This window comes from Falco cherrug, chromosome 3 (genome assembly GCF_023634085.1).
Source record: "Falco cherrug isolate bFalChe1 chromosome 3, bFalChe1.pri, whole genome shotgun sequence".
In the NCBI taxonomy this organism is placed as follows: domain Eukaryota; kingdom Metazoa; phylum Chordata; class Aves; order Falconiformes; family Falconidae; genus Falco; species Falco cherrug.
Window position 1 is genome coordinate 60,550,381 of NC_073699.1, and position 26,787 is coordinate 60,577,167.

General features: G+C 37.6%; 1 protein-coding gene across 1 annotated transcript in view; it reads right to left on the minus strand.

Annotated features, from left to right (window-relative positions):
• LAMA1 (laminin subunit alpha 1) overlaps positions 1–26,787 on the minus strand; it is a 108,143-nt gene that overhangs the window by 2,833 nt on the left and 78,523 nt on the right. Inside the window, exons 37-62 of the mRNA XM_055704740.1 lie at positions 26,434–26,644; positions 26,075–26,191; positions 25,819–25,982; positions 24,693–24,831; positions 23,367–23,460; positions 21,989–22,105; positions 19,878–20,060; positions 19,403–19,557; positions 17,552–17,695; positions 16,605–16,738; positions 16,292–16,442; positions 15,647–15,771; positions 14,507–14,657; positions 13,240–13,384; positions 12,543–12,684; positions 11,291–11,405; positions 10,911–11,081; positions 9,421–9,572; positions 8,749–8,934; positions 8,124–8,286; positions 6,891–7,003; positions 5,637–5,826; positions 3,621–3,779; positions 2,445–2,598; positions 1,701–1,834; positions 389–611 (exon numbers count right to left, since the gene is read on the minus strand). Coding sequence (XP_055560715.1) covers positions 389–611; positions 1,701–1,834; positions 2,445–2,598; positions 3,621–3,779; positions 5,637–5,826; positions 6,891–7,003; positions 8,124–8,286; positions 8,749–8,934; positions 9,421–9,572; positions 10,911–11,081; positions 11,291–11,405; positions 12,543–12,684; positions 13,240–13,384; positions 14,507–14,657; positions 15,647–15,771; positions 16,292–16,442; positions 16,605–16,738; positions 17,552–17,695; positions 19,403–19,557; positions 19,878–20,060; positions 21,989–22,105; positions 23,367–23,460; positions 24,693–24,831; positions 25,819–25,982; positions 26,075–26,191; positions 26,434–26,644 — 3,932 coding nt within the window. The remainder of the gene's footprint in view (positions 1–388; positions 612–1,700; positions 1,835–2,444; positions 2,599–3,620; positions 3,780–5,636; positions 5,827–6,890; positions 7,004–8,123; positions 8,287–8,748; positions 8,935–9,420; positions 9,573–10,910; positions 11,082–11,290; positions 11,406–12,542; positions 12,685–13,239; positions 13,385–14,506; positions 14,658–15,646; positions 15,772–16,291; positions 16,443–16,604; positions 16,739–17,551; positions 17,696–19,402; positions 19,558–19,877; positions 20,061–21,988; positions 22,106–23,366; positions 23,461–24,692; positions 24,832–25,818; positions 25,983–26,074; positions 26,192–26,433; positions 26,645–26,787) is intronic.

Genomic DNA, 26,787 nt, shown 5'->3' on the forward strand with positions numbered 1-26,787 from the left:
CAGGCAGAGATGTTGTGAAGTCTGAGAGAGACTGTGAAAGACAAACCATGTGGAGGAAATCCTTCTCAGAAACTAAGGAGCACGTTTGTGTAGGAAAGTGATAGGAGTTCCATTGATCTTGCCAACAAACTCAACAGTTAAATGCAGTCCCCCACCAAGACAATATACACAAATATTAATACGTTGTGATCTCAGGAACAAAGTGGAAAATGGTAATTATGATTTATAATTCAATCATGAACCTCATGGATCAGAGTGAGAGAAACAGGGGAAGAGAGGGAGGACAGGAGAAAGGAGGGGTGGAAAAGAGGGCATGTGTTAAGAATCATTCTTATGAGAGACTGAGAGCAGGAGGGAATGAAGGGAAGAGAAATATTATTGTACCTACCAGGATAGCCTCCAACATAAATGGGATTGTTTGTATCTGCAGATGTTGACTGGATGTAGGGGTTATCAGTTTGAACCAAATTCCCATCAATTATCAGTGAAATGCGATGTTTGCTTTTGTTTGCTTGAAGCTTGTGCCATTTTCCATTGCACAAACTATTTGTGCCTCTTGGTTCATATGTAGCTGTTATTCTGCCAGCTCCATTGTTGACATGGAATAAAACCTGTATAAACAGCCAGATGCCAATAAAGATAGATATAAAGTAAGAATACATGAACTAATTTGCCTAGATAAAAGCACAATCATGCTGGTGCAGAGATTTCCATTTTAATAAATGTTTGGTCATTATGCAAAGCTAGTATTTACTTTGATGGACAGAGTGTGTCCTTATTGAAATATCTTTAAAACCTGAAAGATCTATCAATGCAATGGTCCATTAGGTTAGCTTGGTACACTTCATCCGTGATTTCAATGTTTCTTACAAATACAAATCAAGTCACAGAAGCAAAGAGACCTCAGATCTGAAAGAAGATCCACTCTAACTGAAGAGAAAGAGAATGGACTGAAAGCACTTGTCATTGCCAATACAGGTGTTGACTTATTTCATGTATTTATTTTTCAAAGCAGTAGATATTTCCTCAACTCTGTGGTGAGGATTAATATGCAAATATTAACTGAGAAAGTATGTCCCACAGAAACAGTGATATTTAACACTGTCTCTAGCTAGGAAATTTTGAATAAAAAATGAGCTATTTCAAAGAAAAGGAAACACTTAGGAGCAATTAAGTATACATTTTTTATGCAGGACATGAGTGGAGAACTATGTATTGATTGTTAAAAGGTTTATGGAGCATAATGGCCAGTAGAAGTAGAGAGTGAGATAATTGTTCATGAATATTGAAAAAGATACTATAAAACTGTGTGCTTTCTACATGCAATGATATGTTTATCAAGGACAAGTGTTTCTCTATGGCAGAAAAAAGTATTAAGCGACAAGAAAGGTATAAATTTGGTCTAACATACAAGATTCGTAGTACAGGAGGTCACAGTGGCTGCAGACTAATATAAATCACACTAATTAAAAAGGCAAAAAGTTCCAGTGACTTCTGCTAATCTCACATTTTATCATGTGATGATGATGAAAAACTTCGAGACTGAAAAGTCTGTCCCATACTAGTCCCGTGGGGACTTGGTTTAGACATTTTGCCTCCATCACATTTCACTGGTGTCTATGTAGTGCTACCCAACAGTTCTAGTCTGCCAGTTTTAAGCCAGCCTTGTGAAATGAGTGTGCTAGCACAGGGCACCCTACCTTGCCATTTACAATCTCCAGTCCAATGGCATCAACCTTAGCACTGCTAACCCCAAGAAGAACGCCATGCACCGCTGTTGTACGAAACTCCAGTGTGATGTTCACATCAGACCGCACTTTGTAACCTTCCCTGACTGAAAAGAAGTTGTAAGCTTCAATCAGAAGACTTGTAAACCACATTACAAGGTAGAATATATACACTGTCATTAAAAGGCCTAAAAAGCTTGTTGATTATTCTGCTGGGGTACAACCTTGCAGAACCTCCGGAAAGTAAGTTTTCCGAAGTCGTAATTCACATTTTATACTGGGAAAGATAAATTCCCAAATAAGCTTTCTTTCAATTAATTTAATTTAATATATTCTGTCTCATTCATAAGAAACAGTAAAGAGTACAGATGTAATCCTTCACGCTACCGCATAAGTCCTGTACGTCTTTTATCTCCATACCTTTCAACAGAACTTAACATCATGAACATGGATATTCTTAGCTGAAGAAAGAGGTAATTCATTTCTTTCCCAGTACTAGTACCATTAGCTCTTTCATTTGCGGAAGACAGCCCTTTGCAGAAATTACCACTTTGGGATGTATGGAGTAAAGGCACCCCGTTAGAAATACATATGCATGACATGAACTCTTTGTGTGAAGAGTCAATTAATTACAGATAGTTCCAGCAGGACCTAAAAATAATATATTTTCATTAACATTAATTCAGCAAGGTAATGCTTTCATTTAATGACACTTACCAAGAGCAGCAAAGCCGCTCCCATCAAAGAAAGTACCGTCCTGCACTGTTACATAGCATTTGTTCACAGCAAAGATGGAGACAGGGCTCTCATTGTCCAGTGGTTTGCTATTAATCGTCATGTTACCAATGCAGGCAGGAATACTGTGAGTCACCTAAGCATATTGAAATGTAAGAGTTAATGTGTAATACAAACTGCTGCAATGCTCTTTTAGTGATTCACTTGACGTTATTGTAAATAAAAAACTCTCTAAACAAAACACGGCAGGATCCAAAATATTTATGGAATTAAAATTATATTATTACATATACTTATATAAGGTTGCAAACGTACACAAAGTCAAAATCAATATTGTTTAGAAACACAGTTTATACTCTAACATATAGAAAGAATTGTATTTGTTTGAATGTGAGCAGCAATATGTCCAACAGCTAAAGACGTTCCAAACGTGCTTCAGCAAATTAACAAGTAAATCAAGATTTTGTACAACATTTTGCAAGTATAGATTGCCAGAGTTCTATCCAGAAGAAAAGATTCATTAGAATTTCCCACTATTACTATTTTCAGCAATTGCAGGCCCAAAGTATTAAAATATTGTTAGCTCCATTATCCAATTAAAAAGCATGGATGAAGGAAGTGTGCTCAGGAATTGAGAAACATTATCATCACTGGAATCCTCCTTGAGATAACAGCTGACCAAGAAGACAGGCAACAATAACGTACCCTCTAAAACCATGTGTAAAAAGCATGCTTTAACCTCAGACAGGTGAAGTCAGCCCTTCAGAGATTATTTAAAGGCACCTAATTCCTATTTGAATGCAATAGGATTTAGGTACCAAAATGTTTGATATTTAGGACATATTTTTATCTTATACTATGAAACACAGGAATATATATTCTTCATCTATTTTTAACAGAGAGATTGATAGAAGAAAAAAATATATTAAGGACTATTATTAAAACACAAGGATACAAGCTCTAGCTAGAGTTGCCAAGCTTTAGAAAGCTGGAAAGATTGATCTGGTAAAGTGTCATTACTTTCTTTGCTGTTTCTTTCCCTAAGTACTTCTTTTTTGCCCATCAAGAGACAGGATACTGAATTAGATGGGTTTGATGCAATATGCTCATTCTAGCATTGCAAAATGTCAGACACCCCACCACCACAAACTTTCTTACATTCCCAAGATTCTTTGGCACGTAGTCTAAGGGGAGTCCCCCCAAGTACAGCTTTCCCTCCACATCCAAAGTGCTACCATCTCCCAGAGCACTGACGGCTACCAGTTCCTGTCCATCCACAATGATTGCACCTCTTCTTTTGAAGTATTCCGTCTTTATCTGGCAAAAATGAGAGCACGCAAACATGAATCAGTAAGCTGAAACAGTTACCTAGTCATCATTTGCAACAGAAGCAAGATAATTTTTTAGTGGTAAGATTGCTTTGACATACTGTACTGAGGCATCCTCTTGAAATTCATTGTGAGGCTGAGGTCATTTCAGAATGCAACTGAGCAGCTAAACTCTTGCTCACCTCCTCAACAGCTCACAACGATTGCATGTTGTCCTGCATAAGTTTTCAGCATCTTAACAATCATTGTTTAACACCACTAGTTTATTGCCTTAGGATATAAGTACATCACTGAGTTTGAAGAAGGGAGTACTGTGCTAGTCTTCTGTGACTATTGTGCTGCTCACCAGCTGAGCCATGTTAGCTCTCTGAAGTGCATGCTCCTATGTTGTAATTTTGTGATGGGCAGTGCTGAACTGGTTATGACCAAAAAGCTTTCCAGTTCTGTCCATCTTGTTTGGTCATGCCCCTATGCCTTCCCTGGATGAAAGCAATTACGTGCAGATGAGGGACTGTATTTGAAGTCGGCTAGTCATTTATTCTTCCATGGTTACTTTTAGCCCCACTCAGAATCCTAACCAGGTCCAACATGAGGTTTCACAAACATTTGGGTCGCTAAGGGGATTGAGCGGTACAGCAGGGTGAGATGAGCAGGTGGCAGGGAATGGAAAGAAGTGCTTCCTTCGGCAGCAAAGCATATTAGCTTAAATTGATTGTAGAGCTACTTCAGTAATCAACCCCAGCTGTGAAGTGGTGTGGCTCAGCCTCCAAAAAGAGGTTCAAACTCATGTTTTTACGTCCTGGGTGTTAAAGGTAGGTCAGCTCTCATATGAAATCTGTTCATCTCTTAAAAAGTGGATAGCATGAGTATGAGTTTTACATGAGTGTATTTAATTTTAAACATGCAGCTGTAAATCCTGGACCGTTAGTCCTTTCAGGGTAGGCAACAGAGCTTAACTGTGATAGCTCTCCCTGACGGAAGTTCACATTTGCTTTATGTTAGTTTTTGCTGGGTTTTCTTCTGCTGATTATATATGAAAAGCAAAAATAACACTCTGCTGATTCCCAAGGCACATAGGAGAGGTGGCAGATTTGTGTCAGAAAGTACCTGGTCAGAGTTGCTTTTAAAACTCGTGCAGACATCACAGTCCTTTCTCATGAAGAAATGCTAGCTGCCAGAGCTAGCAGCATGGGGGTCGCTCAGAGGAACGGGGCCAACAGAGGCTGACACGGAGCCTTTCAGAAGGCCCTGAATGCTAGGTAACACCTAAAAGCTGTAGCCATAATTTCTCCTCAAATTCTCCTTATGCCAAGTCCTCACCCTCCAGCCTCCATTCATTCTAGAAGTCTACCTTTCTCATGTTGCGTCAACCAAGAAAAGGAAAGGAAAGTGCTTCCCTGCTAGCATTAGCTGGTATGACATGCTCAGGTGTTAAGTAATAAGCGGGATAAGGGAGAAACTGCACCCACAAATCTCTTTCCCCCTGTCACACAGTCAGTTGCACCTCTTTGGAGACATAGTGCATGGAAAGCTCTCTGTAGAAAAAGTCAGAGCGTCTAGACCTCTCTGTTGGTTTCTCCTCCATTGAAGATGACATGGTTGGTGAACTATTTTATTTCTAAATAATCTGACGTACTTGACAGGAGTTGGATGCTGGAATTAATGAATAATTTATAATTTTAAAAGCAAATAATTATACTCAAACACAAGTTATCTGAATGGTCTCATGACTGAGTTAAAACTTGTTTGCCTTTGCCACACAGAAAGCATACAGGAAAGGTATGGAAGAACCACCCCAGTAACTTCAGGGAAGAGAAAATGGAGTACAAGACTGGTGACTACCTACCGTATGCCATTTTCCATCACTGATAACAGCAGGATGAAAAGCTACTGCTTTTCCTTTGCCTAGATCAAATGAGAAATGGAGCTGTCCCCCATGAAGCTGTAGGGCTGCATAATCAACCTGGTTCTGGTGAGCCATGTAGTAAATCAGGCCACTGGAGGCAAAGGTCCTGAGATTCAGCTGGACAGAAAGCCTAGACAATAAAAATTCAGTGTTACGGACTGCATTGATAAAAAGCTTTCTTGGAGGCAGAGAACAGCCTTAACCAATTTATTATTATGAAAGGAAACTTATTACTACAAAGGGCAGAAACGTAAGAATTTGCATTGATTCTAAGAAAGCATGACCTATAATGTATTTCCTAATAGAAATCAGTGCTGTACCTATCAGAGACAGTAAAAGTGCTTGTCACAGACTGAGCTGGTCTTGAAGAGAGACAGGCTCAGCTCTTTGTGACTGCACGCTTGCCTACTGCCTCAGGAAAGGAACAAATTCCAGGATAATGTGATGGCAACCATTACTATCAGGCAGGCTTGCTGGGATATAATGGGCAGACAGAACAGAGGGAGGCTTAAGAGGTACAGAAGCTGATTGCATCATTTATTATGGAGACACTAGGTATAGACTACATAGCATCAATCCTCTGCAACGTCCTTATGTTCAATAGTTACAAAAAGGAAAAAAAGCTCTTTTCTCAATGCCTGCAGAGGCTTCCTGAGTGGAAGGAATCATATGCAAATGGCTTGCAGGCTGTGTTTTGGAGACATTGTTGGGAGCCCCTCAAACAAGTAAGAGTGGCAGAGAGGCTATCACACATTAAGTCTCAAAGAATGATTCTTCTTAGTAGTCTTATCTCCTTCAGTGACCTGGGGAATGAAGCAGACATGGAAGGTGCAACTGTAGAAAATCCAGAGGAGAGGGCAAGATGTTATCTGCATCAGTCAAAGAAGCAGGGACCAGCTGAGCTCTGTATGTAGAAAATAGAAATCAAAATACTTACAGGAGGTACAGTGGGGCTTTTAAGTCTGAGGAGAGAAAATGTGACTATGAGTCAAGCTCATGACCACAAACCTGGGAAAGACATTAATTACGCTGTGGTGGTCTTAATACCTTCTTCCATGAGGAACCCACAGAAACCTGAAGCAAAAGCCATGTTCAAAGCTGGTAATGCAGTGGTCAGTCATGAAAACCATCATGAATGCTTCTTGTAGCTGAAGACAACACACCGTGTGCATGTGTGATTCAGGATATACTCACTTCTTTCTGACAGTAGACTGACTGAAGAGCAGTGTCAAGTGGCTGCCTTTGGCAAGTCCAAACTGATGAGCACCTTGAACATGATCAGGTAGTTCATCTTTGGCACAAACTACCTGCTAATGAAAGGACTTTATTAAGAAGAATAGTATCAGGTGCTGACAAGCAAGTGCTGAATGGCAATGTGCCTATGCAGAACTTTTTAAGGAGCAAAACTGAGCCATATGATAATAACCACAAAACATATAGCAACATCAATTACCTAAACTCCCAACCACTCTGAGCTATCTTTAGGCTCAGAAAGAACTAGTTCTAATGACTAAACTAAGTCTCATAGACAGTACTGGTCTTTTTTACTGAGAAATGTTTGTAGTTTGAAGTATTTATTCACCATTTGTCTTAATTGATAGCCCTTTTGATAAAAAATGCTGGAAGACAGAATTGCAGCATGAAAATCTCACAAACTTGATAGAAATATTTTTCCATTTAGTGAGGACGCACATTTTTGTTATGATTTGGTGGATGGAGAGCTGAGTAACAGAGTATGAGCCAAAGCTATACTTTAGCTCTAAGGAGGATGGTTTATTTCTTTTTATAGCCACAGCTGTATAAAATCTTGCTTTCTGTTGCCACAGAAAAATGATTTCAGGATGCTTTGGAAACACTTCATTATAAAGAAGTGCAGCTGCAGAAGGAGAGAAGTAATGCTGCCTTCTCTCTTGGGAACAGGGACTGTGTGAGGGGAAACAGGCGCCATGTAAGATGCATTCAGACACTGTGTCTCTGGAATGGTTTGTGCCTCCTCTTTGACACAGAGCAGAGATTGCATGTGTGTGACCAGAAACATGTGAATGCTGAACTGCACAGCTAAGGCAAATCTCAGCACTGAGCCACTTTGGCAGAACACAATAAAGATAATAGTTACTGTCAAGTCCTTCTGCTGGGGGATCATCACTCCACTTTCTCTTTCTTTTTTAGTGTTGCTGCCTGAACAATGATAAACCTAACCACGTTTTGCTTCCAAAAGGCCAGCAGGCTACCTACCATAAAGGTTTATACCACAGTTTTACTATAAAAAATAGTAACTTCAAATCTACGTTCACTGAACCATTCCATACTACAGAAGAAGCAAATATACACAGTCCGTACTTTGAAAAATTCTCCACAAAGCTAAAACGCATCTTGATGTTGAACACTTTCCTAGAAGAGTCAATAAAGCTTTGCTGTAACACGTACTTTTTTTGTATCTGTAAGAGGCCTCAGGGGAGCTGGTAAAGCCTGAAACTCAGGTTGAATCTCAATATCTTCTGGCTGTATGGGTGGTTTAGGCTTCTCTGACAAAAAGCAGTTGTCCATATCCACATGTTCATACTTCATGGAAGTGGTGAAATACAAAGGCCTGCGATTTAAAACCACCTACGTTTTAAGAGGTGAAATCCCAAATTCCAACATTTTCCAAGCACAAAGAGAACATTTTACAGGGTCTTTCACTAGTAATAGGAGAAAGGGAAGGAAGTGGCATGCCGGGACAAGAAGACTGAGAAGTAACAAATGATCTGTCCATAGTACAATATTAATAGACAAAATTATTGGAAAAATATTCTATCTATGAATGCAGATGGAACTATAGTAGAGAAAGTTGCATTTTGTGCAGCATCTCTATAGACATTAAAGACATTTTTAATACTATTTGGAAATGTAGCTGGCAATATTAATTTTCTGCCTGTTACTCATCAGTACCATGCTTGTCTTACATTAGAACTCAGGCAAATGGAGAAATGTCATGCAGGAGATTACAAACTACAATTAATAATTACTATACAGGTTTTTCCAAAGCAGGGCAGTTACCCCTCTGACTTACTCCTTGTTAAAAATAAGATTGCTGATACAGCCATAGAAGGAGCCAGCCATTTTTAGCCCAAAGATGACCTCTTCTGCTGGAACGCCACCAGCATAGAAGTTAGAAATATTCATGGGGCTCATTTCTGCTGATGGACCAAGCCTCAGTTCTGCAGGGTTACTTTCATCCACCTGTACAGTTATGATCCTGAAAATTATAAAGTAGGGAAAACATTCAACAAATGCCTTAGACATTCATTTCCAAATGAAAAGCACTCCTTTCAGATTCAAAACTGTCCTGTTCTAGCAGTTTCCATCACTTTGATAATCCTTTCAATGATTTAAAATGACAAGACCTCCTTCTTTAGATAATTTGTAAATTGTAGAGCTTTGTCAACTATCTTCCTAAATTATTTTGATAGCTGTGTTGTTGGTTTTTTCCCTACCAGTAGTTTTTCCTCAGGTTTTTCCTTCCAAGCTGTCTGGAGATTTTGAAAGCTTTTAACGACAGCTTCATCAGTGGCTGACTGCTATATACAATAACCATGTAAACCAGAACACCTGCATTATCTGCAGAAAAACACAGCCCTGATTATTTCACCTAATGAGCTAACAAAAGCAGTTCCTCAGAGAGCACAGTGAACTAACAACATACAATAATTAAACAGGTAGTAGTGCTTGCAGTCACATGTACCTCTTATTCCGGATTAGGATGACAGAGTGTTCTTGTCCATCACTGTATGTTCCATTAGCAGACTGAAGAACTACTTTCCTAGTACTTGCTCTATCTCCAGCATTAACATGCACTGCAAGATGTCCATCAATCAGCATGACCGAAAAGAAGGGCTGTGGATTTAATCAGAGGATTAATTTTTAACCATAGCTCAATTTCCTGTCACTCATTCAGTATTTAAATAGAACATACTTTGGAAAAATTTACCTCCAACTTTGTTGTAAACAAACTTTTTAATGAAACTCAAAGACTTGTAGGCATTATATTGGTACCTCCCAGAGCGTAAAGCCTTGTAACAGAAAAGATGAAAGCTGGAAATTTCGTAGAATCATAGAATCATCTAGGTTGGGAAAGACCTTCATGTTCATCAAGTCCAACCGTTAACCCAGGACTGCCAAGTCCACCACAAAACCATGTCCCTCAGCACTGCAGCTGTGTGTTTTTTAAACACTTCCAGGGATGGTGATTCCACTGCTTCCCTGGGCAGCCTGTTCCAATGCTTGACAACCCTTTCAGTGCAGAAATTTTTCCTAATATCCAATCTAAACCTCCCCTGGCATAACTGCAGGCCACTCCCTCTTGTTCTGTCTCTTGCTATCTGGGAGAAGAGATCGACCCCCACCTGCCTACATCCTCCTTTCAAGTAGTTGTAGAGAACAATAAGGTTCCCCCCAAGTCTCCTCCCCTCCAGACTAAACAACCCCAGTCCCCTCAGCTGCTGCTCATAAGACTTGTGACTTGTTCTCCAGACCCTTCACGAGCCTCATTGCCCGTCTCTGGACATGCTCCAGTATCTCTGTGTCTTTCTTGTAGTGAGGGGCCCAAAACTGAACCCAGTATTCGAGGTGCAGCCTCACCAGTGCCCAGTGCAGGGGGACAGTCACTGCCTTAGTCCTGCTGGCCACACTGTTTTGGATACAAGCCAGGATGTTATTGGCCTTCTTGGGCACCTGGGCACACTGCTGGCTCATGTTCAGCCAGTTGGAGTTTTTCAGGAGTGTTTTTATAGCACCACCACCCTACTGCTCCCCTTAGAGGGAGATAAGGAGGGACAGGTATTCCTACTAAGACTTTGTCCTTGGATTCTAGGAGCTCCAAAACAGTCCACCAGATACAAGAGAGATGTTTATCTCAAATCTTTCAATAACTACTTCTGATTAACAGAAATGGAAAGTAATACTCTGTGTGCATTTCATGTGCAGTTTTCCTCCTTGTTGCAAAAGCATTCTGGGTCCTAGTAAGTATAATAGGTCTCTGCTAACTGATCCTTCACCTCTCCTCTGCTATAATGAATATCCTCTGTTCCCCACCTAGCTTCTGTACTTAGGCCTTCCTAAGCTGGATATTTTTTTCTTTCTCATTCTTTTCTAGTTACAGTCCTAAAAACTTGATATTGCAAAATAAAAATGGCAAAACCAAACCAAACCAAACCCTTTGTTTTCAGTACTTGCCAAATGTGCTTGTCTACGTCGTCGCTTTTCCAGTCCCCTGCTGAGCCCAGCAAGGATGATGCCACTGCTGTTCTTTGTAGCAAAAGTTGCCATCAGTTCTGACTCTGGGCTTAAGGATTTAGGTACCAACTCAATATATCCGTTGCTCAAGATATTCACACTACGAATAGGCTATTTTTGAGGAAGAGAAATAATTACTGACTTTGTCCTTACATAGCACCCAGTGAGACAAAAGAAAATAAAATTCAAGTATAGATCAGATGATAAAACTTTTCAAGACAAACCCATTTCAATTCATTATATTAATCACTAAAACCTTGCTATTTATTGTTCAACAACAATAAAAATCGGTCAGGTCACAAAACCTAAAAGTTTCGTACCTCCAATACACAGCCTTTTCTCACTCCATATGAATTTTTAAGCAAGTCGAATGTTGAACGGGATATTTCCAGGTTCTTGATGCATCCCACATACATTCTACTATTAAGACCTTTCCTGAAAAACAAAACAAGGGTTTTTTTTCCAAGGAGTAGCATTTGGAATCTCTTCAGTAAGAAAAAGTGATCTGTTTCAAAGAATGCAGTTGACCTAGTGTAAATGGAATGGGTTAATTTGGGTTTTACTCTTAGCAGATATTAATTCTGATCTTAAAAAGAGTCAGATAACATTGTCCTCAAACAGAAGCATACAAGTATGTAGTGCTGTGTTTCCAGGTCAGGTCATTTTCCAATACTTTAAGGTGAATCTTCAGCTGAAATTTAATGGCTTTTTTGTGAGAGGGTAACTGTAGCTCTCTACTGCCTAGTAATTCTTTTTCATGTCTTAAGACTGGAGGATGCCTAATTTGGTTCCAGGTTTAAGTCAGAGGAATCTAAGGCTGTCCTGCTGTAATCCCTTACAGGCTGCTATGCCAGCTAAGATTAACAAGTCTGCATCTCTGCAATAACTGCACAGAGACCAATATAGTCCTGGAATTCACCTTATTGTCAAGAGCATGAAGATAGTTTAATTAGATTTTCTTTTGCCATGTTCATCCTTTCCAAGCGAAGCCAGTGGAAGAAATTTGACTTTATAAGTTCAGCAGGGATGTGCAATACAAAACTAGAATCATGCTATAAAATATATATTTCTAATGATTTTTTGTTGATCTGTTCACAATTGTTTCTCCTCTGTTCCAAGTTTCAAAACTGAATTACAAGAATTCCTTTTTGAAGTAGAACTTTCATCCCGAAGTTTAGTTTTGTTCATAAATGCCAGCTGGAAAACACAAGGCTCACACAGGGAGAGATCAAAGGAGCACCATTCCAGGCAGCAGTGCTGAATGTTTGCCACATTCTGACACAAAGGGCAGGTGGCTACTGTGGCAGCTGCTGTCATGGAAGTCACCCATGGAGGGAAAAAACATAAGCTGATCTCTGATCTGAACTGCAGTGTTAGACCTACCAGTGAAAAGCACCATATTTAGAGTTTGAAGGCAAAGGACAGATAATTCTGTGGTACACATGGACACAAACAAGACCTTAGACTTCATTGATTTTCACTAATTTTAGTGGAGATAGCAGAATTTGTTAAAGTCCTTCCCTCTACTTACAAGACTCCTAGCCAAGGGGGAAAAGCAAGAGGACACTTTACCTCATAGTCCTCGATCTTGGCAGCCCACCAATGAAGATTGGGTCCTTATCAGAGCGGTTCAGGTCTGAGGCAACCCCAGGAGATTCTCCTTGCTTGGTTTCTTTGTAATTAAGGTTATATGCATCTACGACTGCCAAAATTCCTGCAAAGAAAAAAAAAAAAAGTAAAGATCTGGAGAAGGACACAAATACACATTCTGCCATTTTGGCAATCCAAATCTGGGGAAGTCTACAGGAAAAAAAATAATATGTATGTATACATATGTGTATAAATATATGTGTGTGTGTATACATATATGAGAATATGTTATAGCTATTAACAGATATTATTTGTAATGTGTTACTTCCCAAGCATTGGCCCCAAAATACTGTTGTAGTAGACACTGTTAAAACACAGAACAGAAAACATGATTACTGGTATACAGACTTGGACAAAGATCTTTCACCCTTTAAAGACTATGGATATGTTTTTGTCTGGCGGCTTCTGCCCTACCTGCTCTTTATAAGATGTGCCAAACCAAGCAAAAGATTTACGCTGCTGTCCTTCTAGAAGCAAACTAACACAGGTGTGGCTACTAAAAAAACTGCATAAAAAGTGCAATTCTGGTGATTTAGTTGCAGTGATGTTCACTGTGGCTATCTTAGATATATGCATTTGTAAATGTGCAGACACTTGGCTTTTTCAATCTGCAGCCTACCTTGTTTCTTGTTCCGACTGAATGAAATTTTATACCATGTTCCGTTGTTGTAACGATTTTCTGTTGTAAGCGCAAGAGGTCCTGAACCTAGATCAACAGTCAGTCTCACTTTGCCATCAACAAGCTCAAGGGACAAGAAATCTCTCTGGGAAGAAAAAAAACCCAAAGAAACAAACGAACAGACTAAGTTCCTAGTTAAAAAAAATAAATCTTCCAAAAGGATGCATCCTTGACAGGTCTGGGCTACTGTGTGAAAAAGGTTTGGTAACTCTTGTACCTAGACTACTTGTTAGGCCCAAGAGACTTTTCTTCGCTATGTTTAGGAAAATTAAGTTACATGTACCTCACAAGGATGTCTTTCAGTTTTGTTGTTATTCTTACTTAAATGCATCATGAGGCTTGATTACTCAGCAGAGGAAGGTTTAAATAACAAATGTCACATTTGCTTTTTTTTGGATGAAGTTGAGGGTAATTTGATTTGACTGTTAGCATAACGATCAAACAATACAATATTCTTTCTGCAAGACGCAAAGAGCTTTTTTAAACAGTAAAAAACACTTTTTGAATTCTATTAAAAGTGCCCCCTCTGCATTGCAAAACTTAAGTCAGATATCATTGTCCAATGTATTCAGGCAGTGAGTACATAACAAAGCAAATGAATAATGCAGTGATTCTGAAACAACCCTACCTAAACAAAGCTTCATCCTCCTTCAGGAAAAGAAAACCACCAGCTATGTGGTAAACTGCATAACATGACAATGAAGGTCTGGAGATGGGTCTAGGTTATATTGCTGTTTCAGGGAGTTTTATTTTATTTATTTAAGTTTACTCAATTCCCATCTTATGGATTTAAATCAATATGCCTGTGCAATATTATAGTGTCCTTCAGCAAACTCAGTTCCAAAAGTTTTTACATTCTGCAAAGGTTCCTCCAATTGAACTAGTTCGTTTTTCCTATCATTTCTTTTTCTTGCCTTTAATTAAAAAAAATCATTAATTTTAGTCTAGAATTAAAACAAATTATGGAGAATTCTTTTCATTGCTTAATTTTGCCATTAATATATGTGAATATTTGCTCTAAAGAGTTATCTCTAGGATTCCTGTCTTTACTCCTTTGGTTTATATCACAGTGATATATAATCACATTGATAATCTATACAAACATAATAACTTGTTTTAATATGCATAAGCAAAAAATAACACAAGAAACCATCAAGTGATCTAAATATCGTTTTTGACAGCTTAAGAATCTGATCCATTTTCTTACAGTGCCATTTGAAGCAAGATATAGAAGAAGCCCATTAGGTGAAAAGGTACTGAAAAATATTATTATCTGAGTCACTGTTGAGCGGAGTGCCTTCTCCACAACGGAGTATCCACTGCCATCAAAATGGAATGAAGTGTCTTCATCTTGTGGGCTATGAAATCAGAAAACAGAGTTTAAAATTTTAAGATAAATAATGAAGATTTGTATTTTTCCAGTAATTTTAATATAAAATACAAGCAAAGTTAGATCAGTTGGTGCAGCCCCTAGGGTGTATGACCAGAAAGTTTGGAAAGACTTGGATCTTGATGTTGTGAATAACTGAAGGATTCCAGCCAAAGGCCACTTTCACTATAGAATCTTACAACACATGATTTAGCCACAGCAAGATTGTATACGAGATAAAAAACGTTCTTCCTTGATGTATGAAAAAAACCAAAAAATTCTTAAGCGAAAAATAACTGGTACACTGTGCATCCTCTTATTTAAAACACGTCATCCATATATCAAAATGCTTTGCATCATTGCACTTAAATGTTCTATTAGCCCCTTTTCCTGCAATAGACTTGTAAAAAATATCTCATACAATCAAGCAGCACCCTCTGCTGTTCAGACAAGAAAATTCCGCAAAAGGGAATATGGTCAAGTATATTTCTTTTCAATTCCTCAAACATAAAAATAGTGCAGTCTGCAATCCCCTTTCGCAACAATTACAAGAACGGTAGCAAGCTCAGTGGCTACAGTTTTGTGACAGGGTTTTTGTTTTGTTTTGGTTTTTTTTACGAGTGCTTCACACTGCTTCTTATCCTAGAAAAAAATGAATTGTCTTGCTGGAAATTACTGGAAAGCAAAACATTCCGAACTAGTTTGGTTCACTGGCAGTCCCTACTTTCAGTACACAAAACAGACCACAGCAATAGAACTCAACTAAGAGAGTGATTATTAAGTGATATAATTCCATACAATTAGATTATTTGACACCAGTGGCACATTTAGATTAGTATGTTCTGAACTGTAAGTTAATGATCAATGAAATGCTGCAATTTGTCTTGAGTTTGTTATTTTTAGCTGACACAGAAATATATATTACAGATGTAAGTTAGTCTAAATGTGTTACAAAAAAAAGAGAGTGAGAAAAAATACCTTCCAAAACAGCCATTACACTTGCCCTCTCTTTCCATGTAGTTCCAAAGACCAATAGATTTGCCATTCAGGGATGCCTCTCCCATGCACCCTTTGAAATGGGTCACCTTAACAGCCGGCGATTTCTATGACAAGAAATACTTCATGAATACAATTAACGTTAAGCACTCTGAAAATTATGCAGCCAAATTTTTGTTTGGTGCATTCCTTGAACTTGAACTTTGTAAGATATAAATCATAATAAAAGAAAAACATGTTTTAGCATAACTATTAACAATTATCATTTAAATCATAATAGATTAGATTTCTAGCAAATAAAAAAGTAAACTAACTATGTCCTTGACCTACTTACATGCCTCATGGCATGAAAGACCCATGGAAAATGAAAACAAAAAATAAATGCATTGTGTAAAGTCTGTGCAACATGCATGCACACACAGCCTGTCCTGGTTAACACTTGATGCAAAAACTCCCAGAGAACATGTAATTACTTCAGGATACTAGAACACCCTTATTGCATCTCCGCTTTATGTTCAGAGCACCTGAACATTTCTTGATGAAATAACCAATTCACGCAATTATTTCTATATGAAAAGTCTGTCTTAAACATAACAAATCTTACAGAATGCTCAACTCAGAATTTACCTTGATTTGTCCTCCAAGTCCTCCGATAAATACTAGGGTTGATTTGTTAACATCCAGTATGCTGGCTGTCCCTGGAGAGGTTGCAGATTTAGGTGAAGGTTTCTGATTGGAGTTCATTTCCTCTATGCTGATTGTACCTGTTTTTCCAAACCTGCCAAGTACAATACAAATACTAATAAATAGTTTTAGAAATCACCAAGCTTAATCAACACATGCTCTTGGATTCTCTTGTTAAGCACAAGAAAAATGTTGTCACTGGAAAACTCAGAAGATGGTTTGTGTAAAACATTTATGCCATTCTCATTTTAATTACCTGGTTACATGTATTCTGTGCCATTTGTTGTTGTCAATTTGAAAATCAGGGTATTCCACTCTTGCTGATCCAGAGCCCAAATCCCAAAGAAGAGCTACCTTACCACGTCGCATCTCCACCGCAAGGAAGTCTGTCTGAAAAATAGCAGGGCTTACTCCAGTGCATGGCATCAAACGTCTAGTTCCTGGTTTGTGTACTTTTAACATGTGACATTGAGAAAGTTCTTCCAGATGCATGTCCCTGCATCCCATAATGTGGGAGATGGATTTTAGCAAAATGAGGCCCAGTAAGTTAATCATTTTTACTTTTAATGAAACAAAAATACTCCGCTTATATACAAGTAGGTGAATGTTTTCTTTATAGATACAGAAAAACGTGATGTACACATACATCTAGACATAGAGAAAAACGCACTTCTGAGTGCATGTGAAGTGACCAACCAGTCTGTGAAAAAGTACTATCACATGACAGCATGCCACAAGGAGCTAATAGCTGTGCATTTATTAGGATTAGAGGGAATGAAGAGGAAGGCGATGTGGCAGGGAGCCATCATGTTCCTTTTCAAGTGGGTGGATGCAGCATGCTCATGAGGGCCAAATTCAAGTACCTTCTCTGTGATACCAGGCAAATTATACTCCAATATGCTACATGAAAGCATAACATAGAGTATTACACTCCATAAGGTTAACACACACCATGGGAAAAGGAAGGGGGAGTTTCATGACATGGTCAAGAAATAATGCTAAGGAATCAGGTGCTTTTATTTTCTACATTTGAGGATCCTTAGAATCATCTAAGACAAAAATATTCCCACCTCTAGTGAACACATTTGTCTGCAAGAGGCCTCACTTGGATACTTAGTTGAAGGCAAGTAGGAAAAAAAAAAATATGGTCATTTTAAACATTTGACTACAATCACCTTCAGTAAATATACGCCAGAAACATACCTTTCCATTGCTACCCAGGTAGAAAAGGAGGTTATCTGGTTCAGCAGTTTTCACATTGAGTGTTAAGGTGTTATAATTCATAGATGAAATTTGGGGTTGGTAGGCACGAATGCAATCTCTGTCTGCTGATACTGCAACTTTAATCTGAGGAGGAAAGGAGGAAACGGAATCTAAACAAGTCTCAGTGTACACAGTACATTCTTGTGGAATATATACTTCTGACCAACAAATGCAAGCCATTTGCTGAGATACTTTCAGGCTGCCTGGGTTAGATCTTATCAACCTCCTTGTTATCTATCACTTAACACAGAGATTCTCAACTACAAAAGAATGAAATCTGTCACAATTCATTAATTCAATTAGGAGATTGGAAGCCAGTATATTAAACTATTCCAATACCACAGAAAATAATAATAAAGCTTGAGTTAGAACCCATATACCAGTAAAACCCACTGTAATAATATCAGAAAATCAAGACATACAAATTCAAAACCTTTAAAAATAAAAAAAAGAGAAACAATTTCTAGTCTATGTTGAGAGAAAAAAAATACAAAATTAAAAAAAATATGTAAAAGGCAGACAGTCTGCAATAATTCTGGTAATTTCAAAGTTTTATAACAGTTTATAAGACTATTCAAAAAATACATTTGTGAATACAAGTTAAACTTTCTTAAGATCAAGTAGAGAAATTCCTATTCCTGTTGTCATACTAACTCCTTTGAACACTCTATAGCATACTGATAGGACATTGATTCAGGCTAAATGCAGCCAAACTCCAAGCATCTTAGGGGTGTAATGACAGAAACCCCATTTTAATAACAGAAAAGCCTTAACTTCATCAACTTCATTAAATACGCTTGTAACAACTAAATACATAAAGCACATGTGTGCCTACGCACAGGGACACAGATGTATAGTTTCTCTCCTCCAGTAAAAGTTTAGAAAGCAACAGAACAAACTCTCAAAACTGGAAAAGGGCATTTTGCTAATACTTTCTCTTCACCCTGCCAGGAACTTCTGTTGTTTATGACATTTCAGAAAATACTACTCCCTCTTTTCTGCAGTGGATTCATTAAGGTTCAGTACACTGATAGAGAAGCAATAATAGTATAATCAAAGAGATGTGCAGAACAAACTGAAAGCTGTTTTATTTTTTAAAACAAAACCTCCTTAAACCTTACAATAGCATACCCATAGTAAAGGCAAAGTAATTGAATATTCCCCTCATAGTTTAACGAGGTCCATAGTACAGCCGATTCACTGCTGTTGTCTTTAAGGGGGGGAGCAGAGATTTAAAACCAAACATATTGTTTGTCTTAAGGTATTCTGGATGTATTGCAGCTTCTTGCAAAGAGTAACATATGGACATGGCAGAGCATAGATGGCAAATTTATTGATAGGCTCAACACTCTTGCTAAAAAAATTCTGATATTTGGTGTTAAATGGGGGGACCCCACATCAATCTCTACAATAAACTCAGAAATTAACATCTTGTCCTAAAAAGAATGGCACCACCGTCCCCTCACTTGCCTTCTCACCAAAATATCTCTGTGATTGCTTTCTGACATACTGCATTTCATTATTTTTATAAGAAACAAAAAGAAATAGTAAATAAATGTTTGCCTTGCTGTTCTGACAAACTCACAAACGCAATAAGAAACTTGACACTAAAACCATAAAATGTACCAACAGCCCTGCCAGTATGATTTTAGCATCAGTCAGTGCTCTTGGGCTTTAGTGTGACCCTGGAACAACCATGTACTTTGACGGTAAATTTTAGGTTCTATCTCAAAGAACTTCCCTGCTAAAAGTGAAAGTGAACCCAGTTACGTCTGGGATGATGGAACTCACAGATGCTGCCTGCTTGCGGGCCTGACTGATGAGTTCTTTAATTTCAGACAGGTTTCTGTTCAGGTTCTCCTCCAGCATTTTCAAAGGTTTCAGCCTATCCAATAAAAGACTTGCTTGTGCTTCAACTTCTTTAACTTGTTTTTCAGCTGTGATTGCTGCCAAAATGTAAACAAAATGTTGAGGCAGGTTGAAAGAGAAATTCACCTTTTGTTGCTAAAATACTTAGCCAAGGTGGCCTGTTTCTGATCACTTTGTGATCAACTTTAAACATCAGTAAGGGATATGCATACTTAAGGGTATCCCATGTGACTTCTCTAGTTACTTCTCTAGTCTTTTTAAAAGTTAGCACATTTTTATTATATTAGGAAGAAAATTCCAGTCCATCAGACTCATATTTAATCCTATTAAAATTGAATATTAGTACTGCTTCTGTAAGCAGTGACATTTCTAAAGAGTAACGAAGCAGCAAACTTACCAGCTTTTGATGAATCAGTTATAAGTTCACTAGTTTTTCTCAATGTGTCATTAACATGAGACAATGTAGAAGAAGTATTCAGCAGCTTTTGACTAAAATCCCCGAAGTGACTTAAACCCACCAGAGCACTGGTGTTTGCAGACACAGCCAGCTCTTCCACTTCAAGCATGTACTTCCTTGTATCTGAAACACAGTACCCAAGTTAAAAAAGTTCACAGCTTTCATACATACTTGTGAGTAATAAACGCCTGGCTTCATAACAATGCAGTTACAAACACAGTCAAAGCTCTAAAAGTGCTGTCAGTTCCATTTCTTTCATAGTAAGTGTTATAGTTTTGTTTGTATTCTTCAGGCTGAGGGGAACTCCAAACCAAGACCTACTGTGATCTAACTTTGCTTTAACTGTTGAATATGCCTAGCTTACAGAGTGCAAAGTTTGCCTTCTGTGAAATGGAGAATGCCATGAGGCTGATACAACTCCTCTTGCCCAGTTATTAAGTTGGAAAATGGCCACGGCTATGGTCCTGAGCAAAAAACATGCTAAATGTTCCCAAGCTGGTGATACAAATATGGGTATAACCACAGATGTAGTTACATTTGTTGATAAGCACGCACACAGAGGTATATAACAATAAAATATATTACACACATATAATTAGATTTGCGGTAATTTTAACTTGAAACTAAGCTTGTCAGTTTAGATTTTCAAGTCTTTTGATCAAAAGACTTGATTAAGCCAAGTTCTGAATTCTAGGACAAATTACATACTTTTCATGGCCAGCTCTGAATACAATACAGATACAGAATGCAGTGATGAGGAACTTGATTCTGCCTATCCCAAATGGAAGATTTTAAATGAATAAATCAGGCTCATAGTGTTTAAGCTCCAGGCATGAGTGTTGGTACCCAGAGTCACTAGTCTGAGACTTTTGAATGATGCAGAAAGCTAGTGAGGCAGGCCTATTACACCCTTTGCTTTGGGCTGCAATCACTTAGTGTCAGCCTGTCCCTTACACCCCCTCTGTGCCCAGAATAGTGGGAAGATGCTGCAGCTGGCACAAAAGGCCTGATTTAGACCTGAAGGGATCCTTCTTCACCAGCAGTACTGTATAGAGAGGGCAATGCCACCACAAGTCTCTGCCCAGGGGGAGGGGGGAAAAAAAAAAAGAAAAAAAAAAAAAAAAAAAAGAGAAAACTCCAAGAATGTAACAGCAAAACTGAAATAAAACAATGACAAGCTGTGAGTTAAGGATAACAGTCCTATGGTTTTGATAATGCCTTAATTTTCAATATGTAGCTTTACGTTAGATAGCATCCTGCAACTAATATGAAGCGTAACTTTATCACTAATACCACCCTTCAGTGTGAGTTAAGAGCCAGAGCTGTAAGACAGGTATTTTAAAGCTTTGGACTTAGTATTCCAATCTGGACATACAGTACAACCTAACAACCCTGACAGGAGGTCTTTATGTGTGTTCTTCTACCTTAAAAAAGAACATTATTAAGGTTTGCAAAGTATTTCAGACCCTCTTATCCACAACTCCAAAGACATTTTCTCTAGCAGTTTCCATGAAATGTAGGTCTTGCCTTTATCCAAACTAGTGACTTTTTCTTTAAAGGGAATTCTTTTATTTTGAAAAAGCACAGAAGAATGCTTTAATTGGTTAAATGAAATCAGCATTTACAAGAAGAAAACATTTAGATGCACATGATAAGATTCACAGCGCAGCATAAACAAATTTGAAACAAGCTATCAAAAGCAAGCAGATCCTCACGGTTCCATATATAAGTTTCTGTCCACATGGAATTAAATATATTAGGACTTCACACTCTCCTCATGAGTTGTAGTTATATTGCTTTCAGAGCAACTCCTGATTTATTTACGCAGTGTGAAATAGAGATCAGACTACAAACCTTATGTGATAACCCAGTTATGTTTTCATCTGCTTACTAAAAAAAATTGGAAAATATTCCTTGTAAGGGAAGAGGCTAAATGAGTCTCCAGTATAGTTTATTAACAGGTCTCTGCAGTCAGACAATGAACAGGATTGTATTATGATTGCACTTGACGCTTCTGTAATAAGGAGAATGCCAATATAAATTTCACTTACCATTAGGCAATGCTCTTAGTTTCAGCAGGGAATCATTAAGCTGGTTGACAATTTTATGAGTACTTTCCTGAATCTTTTCTACCTTTTTGTTCAACCCATTCAATCCAAATAAAAGGCCTGTTGGAAGAAATAACTGTGATTTTTCTACGCATAAACAAATGCTATACAACCCACACAAATTCTCTGTATAGGCCTAGCAAGCATTCACTTATTTAATCAATGGAAATTTTTTTGCTTTTTTCAACAGAAGGAGCATTTTACAAATAGGAATGCAAAATGAATGCACAGATAAGCTCCTGTGGGCACTGTTCCATTCAAAATTATCCTTTCTGGCCAATTCCATCAAGCAGAATTGGTAGAAGCATAGTTGAGAAAAGGCTTTAAATTAAAACGATTCCACGATTGTGAATCTGAGAACTCTTAAAATTTTTATGTTTTTCACTTTTTGTGATATCTGACAAGAGCAAAAAAAGTACTTTACTTTTATATATTTGTGACCTGTTTGCAGAATCCTCTCACTAGAAATAAAAATACGTAGAACAGAAGGAACAAAAAAAGGATGCATTCTGTCCATTTGAATTACATAAAAAGTATACATATTTGTAAAGCCATTGATATTAAAAGCAAAGACTATTTTAGAGTTACAGTTTATCTCTGTGAAACATTCACTTTCTGTCCAATTTTGTCCAATGTTTCCCTTAGGGCCAGCCTCTGCTCCTACACAAAGTCTGCATTCTAAATGCTTTTGAATTTCCATGGCACAGACTTCAGTGCCTTGCTGGTATCTTTGGAGTAATTAAAAAACAAAAGGACTTTGGAATTTGTAGAGGGACTGTGAGCCAAAAGACAATTTATACAGACAAAAAAAGCTCAGCTTGTCACTGTATTTCAGCTGTGTAGAAAGAGCAAGTAAAAATTATTATAGTTTAAATATGTCATCCTACATATTTGTGCAATCCATGATTTATTAGATAAAATTCAATGAATGGATTTCTTCAAGAATTATGTTTTTCCTTTTTCTACTGCACGATCTCTAATGGTTTAATTCATAAAATTTGGAAAAATAGCCATTTAAAAAAAGCCTTGCTTGGAGGTAAGTGAGGTATTACAGGGAAGACCGGTTTTTTACATGTTTACAGAGAAAAACTGTATTCTTACCCAAAAAAGTAAAATACTACATGACTCCATAACACATTAATTTTAACTGTATGAAAATATGTATAAGAATCATATATAGTAATATGAGATATTTTACCTTAGTCTACGCTCATTTAAAAAAACCATGAAACCCCCCCCACATTGGGGAAAAAAAACCCACTCACAGAACAGGATATAGAAAAAGAAACAGAAGCAGAAATGTGAACTCTAAAGAACTGACCATCACTTTTCTTCTTCAGATTTTTAGCTTCATTCTGAAATTTAGAGCTAAGCAGTAGAGTTTCTTTTCCAAGAAGACTGAGAGAATCCTCTGGCTGAAAAACAGGTTATCAGTTGCCACTTATGAAAAACAGAAATTCAATTAAAAGCATTTAAGTGTCTGTGGATGTCTATTTCCAGTTACTGAACATTCTTGGTTATTTATGAGAAATTCTACTTATTACTTTATTAAGCATCAATTAAAAAAATATACAAGCTGCCATCACTTGTCCAAGAATGTGACATTGAATCTCTTTGTGAATTAGTGAAAAAAGGTGACTGCGATTCAAAACCTAACAAATTCTAGTTTAAACACTGTTACTGATTCAATGTTGCCTTTTGAAACATCAGTAATTCTAGTTCCAGGCTTAAGACAAAAATCCCAGCAGTGAGCACTTTAAAATGAGGTATCACAAGCTCCCAGTCTTGAAGTGTTCCTTTGATCCATTTCTCTAACTGGAAAATCCAGAAAAGTACCTTGAAGGATTCATGCTGTACAAAGCTTTAATAAGACACAGACAGTGCTATAAAATAACATACAAGCTGACAAAACAATGCCAATTATTTTGATTGCTGTCATGTAAATATATTGTCACATATTTGTTTCTCCAGGCATAACGTGTGTGACACTTGTAAAACTTAGCCTATTCCTCCCTACAATCAGGAAAAGCAGAAAAAAATAAAAGGGGGGGAAATAAAATAATATGATAGTAGTAAGGTCAGCCTGGTAATTCATACGGTCTTTTTAATCTACTGTTTCAATAACAACCCAATAATCTTGCAAGGCAGATGTATGGCAGATGAGACATAAACACACATTTGGTTATGAAATGTCCTTGACTAAGCAAAATAGTTGTATTTGGGAACAACTAGATTGAAATGGAAGATGGATAGGTCAAATGAGATACCTGAATAATTCCAAAGGTGGAAGGGAGTGCCAGAGGTTTGGGAACTTAAGTTCTACATGAATGCATGTCAGATGACCGATACAGAATCAAGTTCAGTCCAGCTAACCATGTATTGGACATTAAAAAAAAAAAAATTAAAAAAATAGCTAAATGGCACTGTGGCAGAGTGAAAAGCAAGGTAAACAGAACATGAAATCTGGTACCATTAGTACCTTGGAGTACAGATTCAGGATACTGTATATACTAGTTGGTAGGACAGGCTGCCATACATGCGTCCATCAAGAAGACTCACATTTCAGCAAGTGTAAAAATAATTAGAACAAAGTTTCCAAAATGAGAAAGAGAAAGACATTAAATAAAATACTAATATTGATACTTACTAAATCCAAGGGGCCATTCATAAGTCTAGATGCATCATCTGCCAAACTCTCTGTTCTTTCAATCACACTTCTAACACTGGAGTGGGTGTAGACAGCAGCAGTTGTGTTCAGAGTCACATTTCTTACTTTAGAGAGGCCACTAAATAGAGAATTAAAAAGTAATTCTGTTTTCATGAGAATATCTTAATCAAGCACTAAGTTCCATATCTTCAGTTACAACATGCACATCTTTCTAGAATACTTGATGCACTCTGAAAAAATGAGCACACCTCGTCGTATATTGCGTAAGGGGCTTTAAGTTCATTGTTGTGAACTAAAAAAAATCTGTTCAAAGATGGTTTAAACCTATTTTATTCTACTTTGTACTTTGTTCCTTGTTATTCTCGTTTGCTCCTTTTCATCTATTTTTTTTTCTATTTTGTTCCTTTTTGTTTAAGGTCAATTTTTCAATTTAGTTGCTCAGTGTTATTCAGAGCAAAATTTCCTGTTCTGAAACTTAAATATGTAAGTTTTCCAGTCTGATTTGATCTAACTTTTAACACATATCTACTGACTTTAAAAGACAAAACAGCAAGAATCCTAGAAGGATTCCTGGGACAGAAGATTAATTTCCATTGAATTAACAGGAACGACTTCCCAACTTTCAAATTCTAGGAGTGCATTTGAGATGGCAACCCACTTGTTTCTGCAAGATGTTTTGAAAGCAACAATAATGGAGGCATAGTAGGAATAGCTTCTTGATGAGATTCAGAGATATATTGTCAAGAAGTACTCATAAACAGACAAGAAGCTTTTCAAACCATACCGTGATATACTCGCTGGACATTTAATAATTCCTTAGTTACTGTGTAAATCAGCCATATGAAATGTGAGACTAATCAACCCCCTCCATATCATTTAATAAAGGAACACTGCACTAAAAGTAAAGAGCACTTGAAATGGGGAATAAAAATTGATCATAGACTTATAGAATAGTTTGGGTTGGAAGGGACCTTTAAAGATCATCTAATCCAACAGCACTGCCATGGGCACAGAATTCCTTTAGAGGATTAAGCTACTACCTATTTAAATTAATTCTGACACTACCGTAGATCTTTCCCAATTTTGTATTTCTTGAGTTTATCACCTCTCTAGTGCATCTGCAAGTCTTTGGAACTGAGTGGCGTGGTCCTCGGCTCTGTATACCAGGTCAAGCACTCCTCTCACAGACATCTGCATCACCAGCTCATCCACGTGGTGTCGCAATTTGGTGCTCCATAGGACTAACCCATCCTGGTGGACTTCCAGGTTCTGCACAACGAAATGTTTTCCTCTTTTTTTTTTTTTCAATACCAAAACATACCTGTTAGTATCAAAGAGGATGTTCAAACTTAAGAACTTACAGATGTAGAGTTCTTTACATCTTGGGCAAGAGCAGCAGCAGCATTCACTAGGACCTTCCCTTCTTTAATGAGCATGGCTGAGACTTCTTCAGCTTCCTTTATATGTAGCTTTTTGTCCTATAGCATAAATCATGTGTTTTACAGTAGTCTGTAAAGTCAGCTAGTGCAGATGAGTTCACATAACACACAATCATTTTTTGATTTTCAAGCAGTGGTCTGGTTTCCTTTGAGTTTCTAAGGTATCATATATATTAACATGTTTAAACATGTACAATTTTATTAAAGTCTAAAAAGCAGCTTTCAAGCACAATTTCATATTCGATATTTCTTATGCAACAGCACTGATTGTCCAGTCTTACATTTAACTCTGCCAGGTTGCTAGAGATAAGAGGAAACAAGCGATTGGTCTCATTGATGTTAGCGAGCGCCTCATTCACCAGGTCCTGGGCATCCTGCAGTCTGCTGTTGTGCTTTGATAAGAGCTGGTTTGCATCATTTTTTAGTTCAGCAAGCTCCTGCTGGGGTTTAAGATACACTTTCTGAACCTGGATCAACAAATTTTCTGCAGCTCTGACAAAGAGAGGAACCATAAAATAAACAAACAGTGAAGGATAAACTTAGGCATAGATTTCTTGAGGAGAAAATGGGGTCATGTGAAATTAATTAAAATGCACCTTCTTACAAAAGTCTACAATTTTTTCTACAATAGCACA